This window comes from Micromys minutus, assembly GCF_963924665.1.
Source record: "Micromys minutus genome assembly, chromosome: 3".
NCBI classification, from domain to species: Eukaryota; Metazoa; Chordata; class Mammalia; order Rodentia; family Muridae; genus Micromys; species Micromys minutus.
In genome coordinates this window covers 76,541,740-76,561,615 of record NC_137972.1, presented here as the reverse complement: position 1 = coordinate 76,561,615, position 19,876 = coordinate 76,541,740, and the positions used below count along the sequence as shown (strand labels likewise).

At 40.1% G+C, this 19,876-nt stretch overlaps 1 protein-coding gene across 2 annotated transcripts in view; it reads right to left on the bottom strand.

Moving 5' to 3' along the window:
• AKAP13 (A-kinase anchoring protein 13) overlaps positions 1 to 19,876 on the bottom strand; it is a 274,955-nt gene that overhangs the window by 30,754 nt on the left and 224,325 nt on the right. For both annotated transcript variants that reach the window (XM_080914648.1, XM_080914649.1), the window contains 3 exons: positions 16,986 to 17,160; positions 4,870 to 4,937; positions 2,628 to 2,694 (listed from right to left, as the gene is read on the bottom strand). In XM_080914648.1, coding sequence (XP_080770774.1) covers positions 2,628 to 2,694; positions 4,870 to 4,937; positions 16,986 to 17,160 — 310 coding nt within the window. The remainder of the gene's footprint in view (positions 1 to 2,627; positions 2,695 to 4,869; positions 4,938 to 16,985; positions 17,161 to 19,876) is intronic.

Sequence of the window (19,876 nt, the reverse complement as noted above, 5' to 3'; positions counted from 1 at the left end):
AGAGCTATCAATGAGGAGAACCAGAATGCTATACATAGCCCTAAATGTCCTAAAAAACTGCTTGTACCTAAAGGCTATAGAAGACACAAACACACAATTTGAATGCATAATATTGCTTGTGTGTATATGTGTGCTTGCCTATGATAGTTCATGTTGTGATGTCTTTCTTAGCTTCTCTATTTTTTTTTCTTTGAGAGTGTATTTATCACCGAATCTGGTGTTCACCATTTGGCTAGCCTGAAAGAGCTAGCAGGCTCTGGTATCTGCCTGTTTCTGCTCCCCAGACCGAGGATTACATACATATGCCACCATGTCCAAACTCAGACTTGGGTCTTCATGATTGTCCAAGAAGCATGCTACATACTGAGCCATCGATTAGTTCCAGAAGCTGTACTCTAAACCACTATGATACTGGGATTCCATCTCATCCTGGTTAGAATGGCTGCTATTGAGAGAATCCAATTCACAAATGACAGCAAAGATACAAATGGACAGTGTTATACTGCAGAAATATAACTTGGTTCAGCCATCATGGAAAGCAGTTTGACGTCCCAACAGACTAAAAAAGAATTCTCATAGTATCCAGCCATACCACTTTGCATGAATACCCAAAAGAATCAACGTAAACCTGCGATAGGAAAGCCTGCACACCACTGTTTACTATTCACAAGTGTTAAGTTATGGAATTAGCTTAAAATGTCTTTTGGGATAAGTGGAAAAAGAAAATATGGAGTTTTATGCAACCAAAACCAATAATAAATTATATTTGTAGGAAAAGGGCTGAGATTAGGATTCATATGTTTAGTAAGATAATTCTCCAAAATCAAACTTACATGTTTACATATATGAAATGAAAAATTAATAGAGTAGAAGGCAAAAAGGGGGCTGGTACAGTTGAAGAAGGAGAAAACGAGGAAGGATGGAGATAAGAAACACTAATGGAAATATAATAAAATCCATCTCTCTATATATAGTATTATCAGCATAATATTATAAACAGGGGTCTGTGAGGGTCAGAGACCTTGCTTGTACAAGATATTTTAAGAATTTATTTTATCTAATGAGAAAGGAAAACATGGTTCTGAAACAGTTGGTAATATCACAAAAAAAGTTTAAAGATTGAAGGTGTCCAAGGAAGTTGGATGGCAGACTGAAGTGGGTGACAGTCTAGTAATTGTCTCCATAATGGGTAATAACAAGGATGGATGAGAACCAGATTTAATGTGGCTAAGAGAAATTCACTCTCGGTGGGTAGACAGACTGGCCAGGAACTATGTAAGAGAAAGAAGGCACATGGTAATGCTTCCAGGCTTGAGTGGGTGTCAAGATCACCTGGAGGATCTATTAAAACCCACGCCACAGGGCTAGCTGGAGCCTCAGAATCTGCACACGTATTGATTCTTCGGCTATATGCCAAAAGCACTGCTTTGGATAATGTATTACACAGGTTCCCATGAAGCCAACTCACCAATAATTACCACTGCATTATGGTAGTAGTTGGACGTAATTAAAACACAATGTATGCTCATGAAATATTTCATGCAGCAGTCTGAAACAAAAGCTTACAATAACTCTGAAAATGACAGAGTGAAGAAATAATATAAAAGTGTAAGTCATCATTTAACATACAATATCATAGTTCAATGTAGCAATGTACAAATCAACAGATTTTCAAAGATACGTGACTGTAGATACAGCAGATCAGAAGGTTATGCATTAAATATACTACACAGAAATAAGAGAATGGGGAATGGATGAAAAATACTGTCAGCCTAAAGGGAAAATCTTATACAAGATGGTCTTGGTTTAATTTTAGATTTTAAAAATTACTATGTATGCATGTGTATGCACACATGCCACAGAGTCCATGTGGAAGTCAGAGGACAACCTGTAGAAGCTGGTTTTCTCCTCTACCATAGGGGTTCTGGAGATTAAACTCGCTTTGCTAGGCTTGGAGGCAAATTCTTTAATTTTCTCAGCTCTCTTATCCACCCAAAAATAGTGTTTTCAAATAAAAATTACTTGTGTGTGTGCGTGTGTGAGGGGGGTAGTTGTGGACGATGGTTCTCTTCTGTAACTAGTATCTTGGCAGCAGATACCTTTACCTGCCTGAGTCATTTTCCTAGTCCCCCATACAGCCTTTTTTTTTTTTTTTTTTTTTTTAAAAGAGTGAATGATGATTAGAAAAATGACTCACTTTTGCGTAGCGTTTGAGAACTCCAGGAACGAATACAACGAAAGAATCATTCATATAATTTCATGAGCTATATATAAGTTCAACCAACAAGATCTCACTTAGGTCACATTGCTGTGGGGTACTAAAATCAAGCATCTTCTCTGGTGCTGAAGAGGAGACCGAGCTGCACAGGGGTAACTTGCTCACACTGACGAACTCCAGTCCACCTCTCAGCTGATGCACACACTATGAGGATTTGATGGTGTGATGCAAGTTGTTGGTCACTGAATGTGGCAGGATAAACTAGTGACCTAATACCCTACAAACCAGGTATAGGATTCTTGCTAAGTAGTTTAGGCTAGCCTCCAAAATCTTGACTAAGAATGACAAGGAGCAAGCAAAAGCATCGAGTCTGGAACAAAACATCCGAGTATACTTCTGAGCTACTTACACTTGTTTCTCATGATGACTGTGGGCAGCGATGATGTATCATGTGCCTGGAGGCTCCCCTTTGGCTGCTAAAGAGAAAAGAAGGCAAAGAGATGCAGATCATACTGAAAAGGCATCCTCCATCAAGACTCCAGAAGCCTGGAGCAAAAAGAGAACACTGTGCTGGACCACGGCCAGCCTGGCTTGCCATCCTTTGGGCTCACCAAGCACTGCAGATAGCGGTTAGTGTGTCCTCAGCCCATCCCAGGAATGGTTTTGGTCACCTGTGTAAGCAAAGCATTCTTCTGTTTCCAGAAGATCTAAGAACTCTCTCTTTGCTACAGATACCAAAACCGTCTGCAGAGCCTTTTCTGGCTCGTAGAAATTACCCGTCCGTATCTCCACTGTACTGACAGTCATTAAAGAAAATCACCCGTGTCCTGTTCATTTCTGTTTCTTTGATGACTTGCATTTGTAAAGTGTTACATTCTTAGGTAGAGTGCTAATTTTAGTTAAATTTTGTGAGAACTTGCACAGAAATACTTTGACAAATTACAAACTGAAGCATTTACTCTGCAACAAATGGCTAAGAGGAAATAGTTCATTTCCCGCTGAAAATGCACGCCTCCATCTTGATTATGATGATATACAAAAGAGATGCCGTCTGTGTCGTCACTGTTCCCCATGCATTCAGGGTATCGGACGGTGAACGCCGCAGACTGAGTGCTCAGACAGATGGTGAGTGACGGAAGCAGTAGGGAGATGCTACAATGACTGGGCATCTGGGAAGCATTTACCATTCCAACAGCACCTACTGAGCACCCACTGACTGCCATCCAGCCTTTCAATTGTTAAGACTGTACCACATACTGGACACTATCCTAGGTGTTCACTCTACGGTACTAACTGATCAAAGATTCCTGCCTTCCTGTTCTGTTCTAGTGGGGGTAAGGTACAAATCATTAAAAAAATAAAAGAGACACACCGAGAGAAATATGGTCCCAGAAGATTCTAAACACTATGGAAAAATGGACAGAGAGCAGGATGAGGGGAGCCGGGAGTGCGGGGTGACAGTGCCAGAGAACTGAGGGTTGTAGAAGCTTCCAGTTTTGGGGGAGAAAAGAGAAATCGAATTGGTATAATTTTTAAGTCTTTACATAAACTAAAAATTTAAAGTACAACATGAGTCAACGAACTGAGAAGATCCAGGCACAGAGGTTAGCTATTTTCATACTAGTACACACGGCCCAGAGTGAGGTCTGAGGATGACCAGTATCATCTGGGAGCTCTTTACAAAAGTGAACTTAGTTCACACCAGAATTGGAAATCCTGTTGTGGGAGGACTATAGCAGCACGTTTCTTTGAGTAAGATCTTGAGATGCGGCTGCTAAACACTCAAGACCACTGCACTAAGTAATGTGGTTACTGATGGGCATCGTGTAGAAGAAACATATTTCATGTGTGCTTGGCAACACTGGCAGTCACACAGGACACCCAGAAGGCTTGCACACTCATGAGGTGCTTCCCATCCTTGCGTTACATCACTTCTGCTATCTATTATCTGCTATCGATTACAGGCCCTTGGAGAGAGAGAAGACCACATGGGCTGGTTCTAAAGGAAGCCCCTCCCCCTCCGTCACACAAAAGCCTCTGATTTACACCTGTTGCCCTCCTGCTTCTGGAGGGGAAAGCTCGAGATTCCAGAGCTAGTTAAGACAATCATGTAAACAGAAATACAGAGAAACGTTTAACATATCAAGGTTCTAAAAAACATTCATTTTATTTAAAAATTCTTTTGAGACAGTGTTTCACTAATAAATTAGCTAACATCAAACCAAGGAAACCATCCTAGCTCAGCCTCCCAAGTGTTGGGATTATAAGACTGGGTCTCTAGTTCAGTATTTTCTTTATTCAGTGTCTCATATACTGATCATTTTAATGAACAACTATGTTTAGATTAATTTGTTTTCAGATTTGTCACCAAATGATTAAAACAAATAAAATCTACTACAATCTAAATTCTAACATGTGGAGATTTTGCCTCTTTTTTGGCTTTTTTTTTTTTTTTTTTTTTTTTTTGAGACAGGGTTTATCTGGGTAGCCCTGGCTGTCCCTGGAACTCACTCTGTAGAGCAGGCTGACACCTTATATGCAAAGATCTGCTTCCCTCTCCCAAGTGCTGTGACAAAAAGTGTGTACCACCGGATTTTGGTATTTTTAAAACCACTGGATTGTAAGTATTCTAATAGCTAGAAATATCTTACCTTCATTTTGACCTTTGCACAGGAGGCGAGATTTTCTCTGCAGCCTTTGTGGACAAAAGCACCACAACCTGGAAAGGAAGCATAAGGGAAGGTCACAACAAGAAAACTAATAGGCCCTGGACTCTGATACTCCACTACTGCTACAAGGAGGTGACAGACACAGACGCAGATACACACCCAACAGAAAACAAAAACTGTACCAGTAACCAACAGCACATTTTATAGTTCTTTACTAGAAAGCAGATGTATTTGTGATTAACCAAAAGAAGTCAGGAATTTATTAGACAGGAAGCCTGAGAGGCTATCAAAACTAAAATTTAAATGTCTTCCATTAAGATATTATATCTACAGGGCCCAGAAAACCGTGAGCTGAACTAGTCTGTAATTCTCCTCTCTCAGGAGGAGGTATCAGAAGAAACCATACAGGCATCCAAAGGAACAAAGCATTCAACAGTCCTACCAAGCTACGGTGCCTATGAACCACAATGACCAGCACAGTATGATAATCTGAAGGGTACATAGGAGTAACCTACAGTTCACTATTTGGACTTAAGACCTACTCACCAAGATGGAAACCTAGCCAATTACAGCTACTAAAGTCACGGATCTTGAGGGAGAATCTATAACCACCACTTTACTAAACCAGCAAAATCCCTAACTATGTCCTAAGTATTTGTCTTTACACTCATAGGTAAGTGTAGCCCTTAACCCTCATCAAGGAAACTCCTCTTTGCAAGAGACAGAGCTTATCACAAAAAACTGTAACCAATCAAATGGAGTTGTGGAGCTCAGTTCCAATGGATACATTTACAAAACAACTCCCATACCTAAGGCAAAGGAACACCCAAGATAAAGTGAGAAGAGTCTAATAGTCTGAAGATCAGGTAAGTGCCATGAGATTGTGACTTCTAGGATGTTAGGATGTCAGAAAATATACCCATAAAAATCTCACCAATATGACTTTCTAGACACGCGTTGAACAAAAACAACAACAATATACAAGCTGATGTGAACAGGGAAAGACCACAGAGGATTCAACCCTACACACACACACACACACACACAAATAAAACAAAACAAAAAAACCCTAACTATAGGTAACTAAGGAATGCTGAAAACTAAGGAAGAGCATATTGACTGGTTAACCAGGACCAAATGGTTGGCCATGGAAGCATACATAGAAGTAACATTACTGAGCAGGCTGTACTTACATATTTAAGAGCATGCACGATGCATGCAGGCACATGTTTAAGAACAATTATTGAGAAAAGAGGCCATGAATTTGAAAAAGGAAGGGTATTTGAAAGAGTTAAAAGGTTGGAAAGCGAAGAAGGAAATCACATAATTATAATCTCAAAAGATAAAAGAAATAATGAAAAATGTTACGTTTAAATTATAAGAAAATGTATCAAACTGCTAAAAGGAGTTAAAATTTCAGGAGGAGGACCTAAAGATTTACCAGCTTACGTTTTTCTTGAGGTCTCAAATATTCTGAGCTTCTGTAGCCAACTCCCTGAGTGAGGAGCCATGTAAGAAAGGTAACTAACTACAAGTCTCTCAGAATACCCCTGGGAATCCTGAATCAGGAGAATGTGGGAGATTTCCTGAGACAAACCAGATTCAAATTTACCAATGACACATTTTATCTCCAAGTATTTTTAATTTTCCATTCCCGTGGCCTACAAGGGCCACTGATGTAAAAACCATGCACTCTGTGCCCCAGAAAGGTCATCGGCGTTTCCTGCCTCAATGAAGTCATAAAAACAGGTTGTGCCAAGAGGCCAGAGGCAAAGCACAAACAAGCAAAAGATCTGTCTTTGGGGACAGCTGAAGAGGCATGTGTCTCCTGGGAAAGGCTCACTCAGGAAATCAGACAGCATCTCACTAGGTACTGCTGCTTCAGGGAGTACCACAGACCTTGTTCTGTGAAGATGCTCTTGGACTTGGAGGCTGGGACTTACGGACTGCAGGGTAAGAGAAACTTGCTGCTATGAAGGAGACTGCCCAGATCCTGATGGCTTCCCCATTTCTTCTACAGGACTTGTTTCTGCAATGTCTGCTTGATTCACAGATCTCTTCCTGAACACTAGCAGTCACACAACATTAGGATTCTGTGAGGTTTTTCTCCTGTTCTGAGGATCTTGTGCAGTACCTGGCTCATGATTATCTATTCAAATGTCTATGTGTGTGTAGACCCACAGCCATATGTCTAAGCCAAATGCCCTGATACAACCTTCAAGACTGCATTTGAAAGTTACTGTGTCAGCTTATTAACATGTAAAAGAGAACAGCACACATGGTAGGCAAACCAAATTTAATTTAGGTCTAATTCTGGTTACCACCATGAGCCCAGAATAAGTTCCTTCTCCTCAAGCTTTGGTTTCCACATCTAAAAATCAAAAAGAACCATATTCCTTTTTTAAAGTACTGTGAAGATATGGCAATGAAATCAATACAATCACTTTGGAAAGTCATTCAATAACATCTAATGAGGCTCAGTGTGTGCCAACTTTATGAATTAACAGAGTCTAGTGCTATACACAAGGACCCAAGGATGCCCTTGTGGCACCGTGAGACAAAGTGAAAATAACCACACATCCTAAGAAGCAGAACAGCTTGAAGTCTGTGTGTAAGGAAGTACCACAGATGAGCTAAATGCCAGTATCTACATCCACGTGCTCAGCAGTTCAACTCTACAGTAATACACTGGGGAGAATAAAGCAAACTGCAAAGTGAGATGTATAACAGTAAACCAACCATTACAATTAATCTTTGTTCATATGAGGGAATTATGAGCCATAGATTACGTCAGTGCTTATTTGGAGGAAAGAAGGAAGACTGGCACAGGGAAACAAATTCAATTTTAACTGTGAGGCTGTATTTCTTTAAAAATGATGGATGAAGCACTGTGTCAAAATGTTACACACCTTTCCTTCCTTCCTTCCTTTACTGTGGTGACAGAGGTCAAATATAGAGCCTCATGCAGTCAGCAAGCACGCTACCACTGAGCTATATTTTTACATTTTAAGTTGGGGGTCCAAAGAGTTCCTGCTGCTATTACACTGTCCATGTATAATACCTGCATTGATAGCTTTTACATAAAAACACCAGTGTGTCAAACTTTATTACCCCCCAAAATTCCTTAGATTCTCTTATCCTCTGAATGTAGTAATTTACCACATTTGTGATACATTACACTGAAATAGTAATTTCAGTATCACAGTTACAAAATGCATCCTTTCGATTTACATGGACACTATCGTATTTGGAGCGTTGATGGGCAGGCAACATGAGAGGATATGGGTTTAAGAACTTGGCACCAATTCTGATCTGTAAATGTGACAAACTAACAGTCCTGACCAAAACGGCTTCTAAGCTGGGCCCTTTCTGTTCCTTTCCTCCTAGATTCAACAGCTCTCAGAAGGTTGAGTAGTGCTGCTTTTTAAGGTGTGTGGGGGAGGGGGCACTGTTACTCTAAGCAGACTTTGGCAGTTCTCATGTTCTTGGGCTACTGTTTGGGATTTAAGAACAATTCTACTTCATGACACAAAAAAGTAGAAATAACACCTTGAATGTGCTTTCAATAGAACTTTCCAGTGTCTCTAAATCCACAATCTAGCTGAAAGTTTTATTATGCCCAGGATTACAGCTACAAGTTGTAGTGATAAGCAGTTCACAACGGCTGTCTGTTTACCATACTGAAGTATCTACTTGAAAAACACAAACCTCATCACCAAGTGTTCCTGGACATATGACTGTTTGAGTGCTAGGCGTGAGTGAAATGGTTGGTTCCAGGGACACCAGCCAAAGGCATGGGATTTACAAGTGTATCATCTGTTTTAAAATAGACAATTAAAAACACAAGATGTGAAGGTAAGTCTAATATATTTTTAAGTACACTGCCATAAACCATACCATGTTGTTAGGAAGACCAGAGAAAACGTACCCGGGTTCTCCTGATAAGCTGGAGCCCACACGTGGCTATGACCTGCCCTTTGTCTGAGTACTTTCCTCTCTCAATGACTGTACTTAAATCTATGCTAAACCCTTTCTTTTTCTTTCTTCTTCTTCTTCTTCTTTTTTTTTTTTTAAAACAAACTTTGACAAATAGTCAACATTTGTTAAATGTTAACAAAGAAAAAGCTGATTTGGCCTTCTTTATATTTAAAAGAGTGCCTAAGAGCAGTAACTGGGATGATTTCATTATTTTAAAATTCTTCAAAAAGTCAAAAAATACAGTGGTTCACAGGCTTAGAGCTTACCCTTAATCACATTTCTATGAAATTAAAAGGCTTAGTCTGAATCCACCCACCCACTTCTTTATCTCCCCCACCCTCTTTCCCTATGTTCTCTTACAGAGAGACATCCAACAAAAGAAAATAGAGCAAAGCTGTATGCCTGGCCATGTTTTGTTGTTGTTGTTTTGTTTTTGGGGAGGTTATATCATGCATGATAGATCTTTGGGGAAATGTCACATATTGTTTTTCCAGCAGAAAAACTGTCACACTCAGCCAGACTTTTGAAGAAAGGAAAATTAAAGCACTTTAGTGCTTTGTTTGGTCTACTAGCAGCAAAAATCTACGTGGGAAAAAAGTTGATAATTTTTAAGGACACATGGCCTTTAAGAACAAATAGAAACATTTTCTTCCTATGGGAAAATGGAAAACTCTAATTCTAACGACAAGAAAAGAAACATCCCCAGAAATGAAGCCAAACCAACAACCACACAAAATCCAACCAACACATGGAACTAACAGCAACTCAGAAACACATGCTCCAGAATTCTTTCAGCAACTTCTTGTTTAAAATCACTGGGGACTTTTAGGCGCTGTCTGGTCTGGACTGATAGTGGTTGTATGCAAAAACCATGTGAGATGTTGTTAATAACCACAGTGCTGATGTTCAGAACGAGAGAAAAGCCACAGAAAAGAGCTAAGCCACTTTGGCTAACTGCTCCTAACAGCAATTTTTATAAGAACAGTGGTAAACAGACTGAAACAAAGTGTTCTTGTTGATCAAGCGTGGACTTTATTGCTCAAACTCCTTATTTACCTTCTTTTCTCCTAAATAAGAGGTTCTTTTCTTTAGGCAATTGTTATGTTTACTGTCTCACAGAAGCAACGGATTGGTTTGAAATTCAGAAACCATCCAGTTACTGAGCTGCCACTTCTGCGGAAATCCAAAGGAAAATCCAATCATCAGGCATGTCTAACCAGTGTTTCCTATGTAAGGTCCAGTCAGTCTTTTTTTACTGTCTTAGTCAACAGAAATAACTCACCACAAAAGTACCCAGAAGATGCCAACACAACAGAATACAAACCAACAATAGTCTCAATGTCATTTTACATCTGTTAAAAGCAAACAAAGTAAGACTGCTGGCAAGATTAAAAATTTTGAATGTAACAAATTCTTTAATCTGAAGGACTCCACTAAGTTTTCCATAAAATAAACTACTTGTGGCAGCCAGAGAGAACAGCTGATTATTCACAGATAGCTTTACGTGGTGTAGAATGAAGAACTGAAAAAACATTTATTTCTTCACTAACCTACACCTAGAGTACAGTTTGGACGAAGGAAAAAACCCTCCTAAGGCTTCTGCTAAATTCATTTCCTTTGAAACATCCTCGAGCAGAGGTTTAGGGGTTTGGTTGAACACGGAAGTAGGCTGCTGAGAGCACTCCGATGCTCTACCGCTCACTGTTTCTCGTGACCATTATCGTTAACACTCCTGTGTTATTCCACAGCAAACTGCACATAATATCACTGTTGATCAGAAAAGGATCTCTCCTTCAGGCACTTGTTTTGTGTTCTGACAGACTGGTCCAGGGTAATCTTGTGGTCTCAGTGATGATGACGTCACTGAAAAGTCCACCTTACCAATCTATCAGTATGTGCAAGTAGTTGGATACACGAATGTGTAGGTGTAAGGAGTAAGTCATTGCACACCATCATAACACAGAGCTGCCATGTACACGTGGTCCTTTACAAGTCAAAGCCTGAGAGAACAGCTGTCAGGCTATGAAGATCTATCTAGTGGTCAGAAAAATGGGTTTTTAATCAAGCACAAAGAAAAGCTGCTGTCTTCTGAAAGCACAGTGGTTTCCTAGGAGGTAGGTGACTGACTTCAGGGATGCTACATTTCCTGAGAATCCTGGGAAGATCCTGAACATGAGTGGGGGTAAAGGAAAAAGACAAAGGATTCTGGGTCCCTGGATTACTCACATTTTCCTCTTCCTGCAAAGATCATAGACGGGGGTTTCATAATACAAATATGTATAGGAGGGCCTGTCCTTCAGGAAGCCAAGGGAATCAGGCATTAACTTTATTCTTTTGGAAAGATACACCGTTCCATTGCTTTTAAACCTCTAAGCCTACTACTCTTTTTCACCAAAGAAGCAAGCTGCACATGGGTATACACAAACCTTACAGCTACCATCAAATGATTAAACTCTTCCACTACTACATCTAGGACACGGTCGTGGCTATAGCTAAACCACTAAACTCCTTCCTATGTTGCTGATGTGGGCTGACTGCAAACTGAAAATATATTTCTGGACCTTGGCTGCTTACTGGGGTAACAATTCTTGAGCTTCTCTATTATGATCCTCTAGACACTGTTCGTGATGTAGGATGGATCAACAATGTGGGTGGATTTAGAGCAGGGACAAGAAGTCTTCTGGAGCTGGCAAAGACGCCAAGTCTGTCTAGAACGCTTGTAAGAGTAAATGCGTATCATCCCAGTGTCCTCCATTCCGGGCTCAATGATTCGCGTTCATCCATCATCTAAGTTTACTAATAAAACATAGAAAACAATGAAAATGAAAATAAAATCCCCAGAAGTGAAAGAAAATGTTTGGTGGGTCGTTTTGTGTGTGTGTGTGTGTGTGTGTGTGTGTGTGTGTGTGTGTGAGTTTTATGTAATGATTTAAAAATAGTACCTACAAAACAACCTTAATCAAAAATGTGTCACAGAATTTTCAGTTTTATATATTTAAAATATAATATGCTATTTATAGACATTACTATATATTTATATATATTACATATGAACATATAGTTATATATTGTGTATTTTGATAGTATATGTGCATTTAAAATATCTGTGGCAACTTTTAAATGATTTTTGTTGAATAACTTTTTGTATGTGTGTGTGAGAGACAATGTGTGTGTTTGTAAGAGAGGGGAGGAAGAGATGAAGGAGGGGAAGTGGGAGGGAGGGAAGAGGAAGGCAGAACTGAGTGAGCTGCCTTGGTTGAGATAGGAGCTCTTTGTTGTTAGCCGTTGACCACAAGCTTCTGGAGACTCCCCTGCTTCCACTTATTTCCCAGAATCCCTTGGATGACAGGTGCATGATACTGCGCCTGGATTTATAAGTTCTCAGGATTCAACTTGTCTTCACGTTTTTGTGACAACTGTTTTACTCAAAAGAGCCAAATCCTCTGCCCTGTTCTATTTCCAAACATTTGAAAATTACAGTTAAATATATTTATTCTGTGTACATTATGGCATGCCCATGAAAGGCAGAGGCCAATCTCTTTCATGTGGACCTCTGAGGATCCAACCCAGAGGTCAACAGATATCATGATTTGGTGGGTCCTTGTTATGTTTCTGTTACGAAATCTTGCTATGGAGCCCAGGGTGGCCTTAAAACTCATGGCACTCCATCTGCCTCGGTATGAGTTGGGATTGCCACTGCTCTCCTCTTCCATTACCGTTAGGATGAAATACTGTGCTGGCAATACTTCAGTGGTAAAGTGCTTTCCTAGCAAACGGGAGGCTCTAGGTTCAATTCCCAGAACTAGACGAACCATCGATGAAGATATGCATGCATATAATCAGTGAGTTAAACGTGAATAATTTCCTAGAACACAGAGAAGCCACTTTTTCATTTTGTAAGCAAATACAAATCTAAATGTGCCGATAATATAGACATTTGGAATATCTGAAAATTCACACTGATCCTTCAAATGAAATTTTATGTCTGTTCTATTGTTTAATCTTGTTCTTCCATTAAAGGTTATTTATTTAGCCAGTTAGTCATTTGTTTTTCTTGCTTGTGTATCTGCTAACTGCACCTAAGACTGGCTTGTTTCCCTCTATGGGAAAATATCCCTCTATGATTTTGTTGTTGTTTGTTTTAAATTGCATTGCTTGACTTAACAGGACAGCCAACAACCCCCCCCCCCCCGGAGGGGAGGTGGGATCTCTGGGCATGCTATTTTGTCCGAAGAGTAGTCTTGTATTTTGCTTCAGTTGGGGATCTTCGTGGTTTTACTATTCCTAAATGGGGCTTCACAAAACATCCTGTACGAATGCTTACAGGAGTCACAAGTTAATTCACAAGTTAAAGTATATAGGATGGCAGAAACCTGAACCCCTCAGAGGGAGATTGACAGGTTGCTGCTTCAGAAGGTCATACAATGTAATTTTTCTATATCCATAGCCTCTAAAACTTTTGGCTCTATTCAGGTATATCAATTTTCAGCCTTTATAATATATGCTTTTCTCTTTAAATGTTTATTTGTTGTTTTCTTTCTTTCTTTTTTTTTCTGAGATAGAATTTCACAGAATAGCTCTGGCTGTCCTGGAACTTGCTGTGTAGACTAGGCTGGCTCTGAACTTCCAGAGATCCACCTGCCTCTGCCTCTTTACTACTGACTTGACTGGACTGAAGAAAGACAGCTGCTTGTCTCTATATAGACATTTCCACAATGTTACTAAGCAGGGGAGGCCTCCCATAAATGTGAATGGCCCCATCCCTCAGGGTGGGGACCCATAAAACAAAAGGAAAAGCCAGCCAGTATAGGCATTACTTTCCAGTTTCCTTGGCACCATGATATATCCTGCTCTGCTTTGACACACCCTTCCCAAGAGGATGAACTGGAACTGTAAGTCAGAATAAATAATTTTTTGCCTTTCAAGTTGTTTCCCTCAGGTATTTGTCAGGAGATGAAAGTCTAAGTAATAAAAAAGTACTTGATCTGAGAGAAGTAGGGTCAGAACTGTGGCTAACATGACCTTGGAGAAACTTTTAAGAAGTCCCATAGAGGTCCTAGCTACTTGAGCCATAATTTAGCCAGTGATTCTGTTGTGAGCACAAATGCTCAGAATGCTGACTGGATGGGGATAGAAGACTTGCTGGGGAGTTTTCTGATAGGATTGAGGACAACACTGGAAGATGGACTAAGGACATTCATTTTAAACTGTGGCAGAAACCTATATTTTAAGCAAGCCCTGAGACTTATGAGGCTAAATTTCAAGTGGAAGAAATTCTGCAGCAGCCCAACACTCAGACTGTGGCTTACAGACTTTTTTGTTTTAAGTGAGATTGTAAGCAAAAAGCATAGAAGAAAGTTTTGAAGTATGTGCAAAACTGGAGCCAGGAAAAAGGAGCTGAGCTGCTGAAAACAACAGAGCCACCAAAAAAGAAGCCAAGGACATCAAAGGAATAGAAAATATATCCTTAGGACATCTCAAGACTCAGGAATTGGCTGGATACCCGTAAACTGTGGAAGACTTTTTTTTTTTGTATTTGTTTTTAAAATCAATCACATATGAGTGTTTTGCTTGTGTGTGTGTATATGTATGTGTGTATGTATATATATCTGTACAGTATGTACATACAGTGCATGCAGAATCCAGAAGGCATCAGATGTTTTAAAACTGGTGTCACAGGCAGCTGTGAGCAGCCAGTGCTGCTGGAAATGGAACTGGGGCTCCATGGAATGGCAACCAGTGCAATTAACCACGGAGCCATCTCTCTAGTTCTGGTGCACAAGTTTTGTTATGCCAAGCATCTGAGACATAGGGTGGCGCTGGCATACTGTAAGGGAAGTGTTTCCTCAGGTGTATTCTGAGACCACTACATCCATGTTTTAAGAGAGCCTGGTTACTGCTTGAGCTTGTGGTGGTCCTTGACTTTATTCACATGGTTTTATAGATACATAGGCAGAATACAAGAGTTATAGAATCAGGGCCTTCTCCCCTGATTTCAAAGGAAGGCATAGAGATCTTGGTTTGGTCCTTCATGTTATTCTGATGTACCCCTTTTTCTGAACAGGAACGTATACTTTGTGTCATTGTACATTTCCAATATTCAGTTTCTTCTTTAATTTTACAGGAGCTCATAGCTAGGGGTTTGCCTTAAGTCCTTTGAGAAGCCATGGATCAAAGACAACACCAATCATCTAATAATTAATTAATCAGAAAGTAAAATGGCAAACCTGAGGCTTGATCCTTATAATGTGCTCTTTATTAATTAGGTTCGGTGCAATCTCAATGTACTTTTAACACTAAATGTCCTGGTTTAATATGCTAAAATGTTTTATTTATAGATGATATAGTTAAAATAAAAAGGGACTATTGACTTTTGCCCTAGGCAATTAAATTGTTCTGTGGACTCAAAGCAAAAGTGTTGACATTTAACACTAGAGAAAAGTGTCCTTATTAGAACCTGGGTCCCAAAAGGAAATCACCGTAGGGAAGTTAAACAGAGTTAGTCTCCTGCTTCAGAAAGCGTATCTGAAATTTACCACTATGTGATGTTCTCAATTTTCTGTCAAGTCAGACAAGGAGGATATTTATAATGCGTGTGATCTTTGGGTGATCTCTGCCTAAAGGAGTGAATACTGATTTAGGTGCTTTTCCCTTTAAAGAGTAAAACAAACAGGGCTGTAGATTACTTTAGGGAATAGAATACATGCTTCAAATCAATTTTACAAGAATGTATGTGACCAAGCCTTTAAAAAAAAATGTATCCTTCTAATGGCTGTGACTCAGGCAAGTCAGGTTATAGGTTTTTTTTGCTTGCTGTAACTTCACTCCTCTTTTGTATTAAACAAAGCAAGGAAACCAAAATTATTACCAAACATTAAATCTGTCCATATAAACTCTTCTCTTAGCACTTCCAATTTCAGTAAGCTATAAACGACTGAAAACAAGACATCGTGGTATCTCCTGTGAGGCTTAGCCACTCTCACCAGCACGTGCTGCAGGTCTGACATGAGACAAGTCACCACAGCCTTCTAGGTGTGCTGGGCTAATATCAGCTGATTCCAAATTTTCTCACCTATGAACAAAGCAGCTTTCTTGCTTTACCTTGGTGTGCTTTATAAACATAATTACTTTCTCAAAATTGTGTTATTGTACACCGTCTTAGATGTGCCAGATTTGGCCTGTTGCTTTATCTTGCAGTCCAAGAGCCATTGATGGCCTTTATATTTTAGATGGGTGAAAAAGAACTGATCCCATAGGAATGCCAAGCAGTCTAAACTAACCTAGACCTCAGGGAGGTCCCAGACAGAGCCACCAACAGGAGCACACATGGGCTACTCCAAGGCCCCTAACACATATATAGCCTGATCTGGCCTCTGTGGGAGAAGATATGCTTAATCTTTAAGAGACTTGAGGTCCCAGGGAAGAAGAAGGTCTGGCAGGGGGCACCCTCTGAGAGGTAAGGAATGGGATGCGGAACTGTAGGAGGTGGGACTGGGATAGGGGAACAGAATAGAATACGTGCATGAAGACACTCTCATCTGGTAGCCATCATGATGCAGTAGCTGTGACAGACACTGGTTATCTGAGTCCTGTACCAGAGACATGGAGCACATGTGTGCATGCAGACACCCTCATCTGGTAGCCATCATGATTTAATGCTGGCAAATGGCTGGATCATACTCCAAAAGACCAGATTTGAAAATAAGCGCACAAGGGCTAGCAAACAGAGAGCTTTTCTATACCAGGCTCTGAGTTTGAATCTCTAAACTGCATGTACATGCATGTGTGTGTGTGGAGGGGCATTTATAAAAATAAGTGTGTATGATCCGACAAAGGATCTGAGAAACTTTAGGGTTCGAGGCTATGTGCGGCTTTGATTTGCCAGATTTCTTTCAATATGAAGCGGTTTATAAGTGCAGAATCTGAAACTAGAGATGTTTGAAGAAAAAAACACAGATTGTATGTTACATAATTAAAATTTGAAGAAAAACACACATAAGTTACTTCTCCACACAAATGAGGAACAGATCAGGGGTGGGATGCACAGGAAACTAGAAACAAACCAGCTTTCGTGAGGCAAGACAGCCTCATGGGGTGGTAGGGAGAAGCATGCCTCTTACTTGCACATGTGTAGGCGTCCTTGTTGGTGAAAGGCTTCGTGCACTGGCTGCAGCTGATGGGACCCACAATAGGAATGGGGCCGAAAGTGTGCCCGTTAAGAGTCTTTTTATCTTTTTCCTTCTCTTTAGATTCTTTTTCTTTCTCCTTCACTTTATCCTTCTCCTTTTCCTTTTCCTGCCACAGAAAAGAATCAATAGTTAATTGAGTACTGGAAGGAAGGTGTCCCCTTCCCTGGACACACAGACAACAAGTGGTCAAGGGAGAGTGGTGGCTACTGTGGACAGAAATAAGGAACAATGCCTGGGTAACATTTAATCAATTTTCAAACATGCGAGATCACATTAGAAACACTTGAGTTCTGAGCTATCAGGGGCTGTTTATATTAGGAGACACCGAACAGAACCTACAGAAGATCTTTTCTTAGGTGTAGCATATTCCACACAGGGTATGCTGAATTTAGGATCAGGTTAGAAAGGGAGCAGAAGGAAGGATGGGAGCCATTCTGGATCAGATTGAAGGAGAAAAACAACGCCATGCAGTCAGTTTTAAAGTTTCTGTGAGATTCCTATCTAAGTTTTGCACACTACATGTATGTCCCTGAGAAATGACATTTTCTTCCCTACTCTAGTCAGAACTATTAGATAACCCCACATATACGGTTTGGTTCAGTGTTCAAACGGTGACAGACAGGTTACTGAAAGGAGGGTAGAGGGTGGCACAGAAGCCAACAATAAAGGCAGTTCTAAGTTCTACTTATGGTGGGGGTGTGGGGAACGTATTTCTTCTCTGAGCCCTAGGCATCTCATTTGCAAATGGAACAGGTGCCCGTTTATAGTTTTGTTTTTACTTTTAGTAAGAAGTGACACACACAGAGCCTAGCACATACTGAGTCACATTTAATACATTATAGTAATTATTTATACTGAACTGAAAATGAGTGTCACCTAGTACTAACTCTCCTAACTCAGCACAAACCACAGTCCTCTGTAGTAAAGGACAGGAGATTTTGACCTGTGGCAGGAGACATTAACACAGGAGCAGTGGCAAGGATGATGGTGCAAACCACGGAAAAAGAGAAGTACAGAAAGACAAGGGGCCTTGTCAGGAACCTTCCCCAGACCTTCTCCTTTGTCTCTTCAAGCTGATTACTACAGCACCCATTTCCTCTCAAAAGACTGGGCACACAGGGTGAGGAATCCCCAAGATTAATGGAATAATTCCCTTATAAACTAACTAGAGTTACAATTCATAGAGGTGAATTTTATCTACAGTTATATACTAGGTCTACAATCTAAAACAGTACCCAAGAAGTGAGCTTCTCAGAGCAGGTGACTCATCAACGCCACCTGTAGCAATCACCTAGAGACACTTGATGGGCAGGTGGGCATTATGCGTCCCACTCTCCAACAGAGAGGATAACACATGACACAATGACGAATAGTTACTATGTGCCAGGCTCTGAAATAAGTAACTTACATGTATTTTTCTTAGGACAGGGCATTTTATGTTTGAAGAGACCAAGGCTTAGAGACGTCTAATTCTAAGTCCTGCAGCACAGAGCAGGAACCATTTACACTGGAGCAGATGCAGTTTGGAACACTGAAGCTCAGCTCTCCTTCACCACACTCACTATAAAGGGTTGGCCATGTTCCTCGAGGTGCAAAGGGTCACAAAGCAATGACCAGTACCAAACAGGAACCCAAATCATCTCATTTTATAAAGTACAGAACCCTTCCAATATTTGAAATGGGCTATTTGTAAAAATCTATGATTCATTTGAATTTCTCCCCTAACAGAATACATGGAGCAAACCCCCCAAAGCCAAACTGATGCATCTTAAAACTATTAAAAAAAAAATAAAAAAACCAAACAGAAAGGATGGGGGAAACCACTTTACAAAACAGGAAACACTTCTGAACAAAAATTAGTAACTGCTAAAGTGCATAGAGGCCAAATTACCACACCCCAAGCACATCCCTTTAACTAATTTTTTTGTTGTAGATTTCTCTGAGTAAATTGTTAAAACTATCTTCTTGGCTTGAAGGTTAAGAGCATACACCAATGGTCAAAAAAAAAAAAAAAAAAAAAAAAAAAAAAAAATCAAATAACTTTCTAGGGCTGCTAGGTTAGCCTCTGATGAACTGTAATATTCTTCAGATCTGAATACTCCGTTTTCTCATCCCTCACAGTAATCCAGGCTAGTTCCTCCAAGGACAAAAACAAAACCACGAACTCCATGGCCTCCCTTACTGTAAGCTTTAAAGAAGTCAGGCTCTTACCTGCTCATGTTTTAGTCCCACAAATCTCACTGTTATGAGAGGAACTTCGGGAAGCCGACCCCATTTTAACGACATGATTTGACCCCCATGCCAGGAAGTGTTCTCTCACAGGAGATGCCCAGACATCTCAATAGCTCCGAGCTACCATTAGCAAAAAAGCGGTAAGAGGAAGCCAGGGACTGGTTGAGAAAGTGTGTAAGGGGAGGGCTGAGACTGCTTGCTTCCTTGAGACAGTCTTAACTATTTGAATGCTGCTGATAAAGCTAACCACTCTACCCCGAAGAACTCAGGAAATGAAAGAAAGCTGAAGTAACTCTCAAATATTTGTGTAGATAGCATTTGCATGTGGTATGGGAAAGATGGCAAGGATGAAGTAGTAAAAAGCACATCCGCTAAAAAACATATTCCTAATTGCATAAGAAAGCAATGTCTTATAAAAACATTTTAGCAAAGTTGCCAGTGGTAAAATGGTGACTGGTTATTATTCTTAAATTTAATATGTCTATTTTTAACCATTGCTAACATGCTCTAACCGTACTGTGGAAAAAGAATCTAACATTTAAAAATGGATGAGACTGGTCACAATAACACTAGGGTGCTATGTAAGAAAA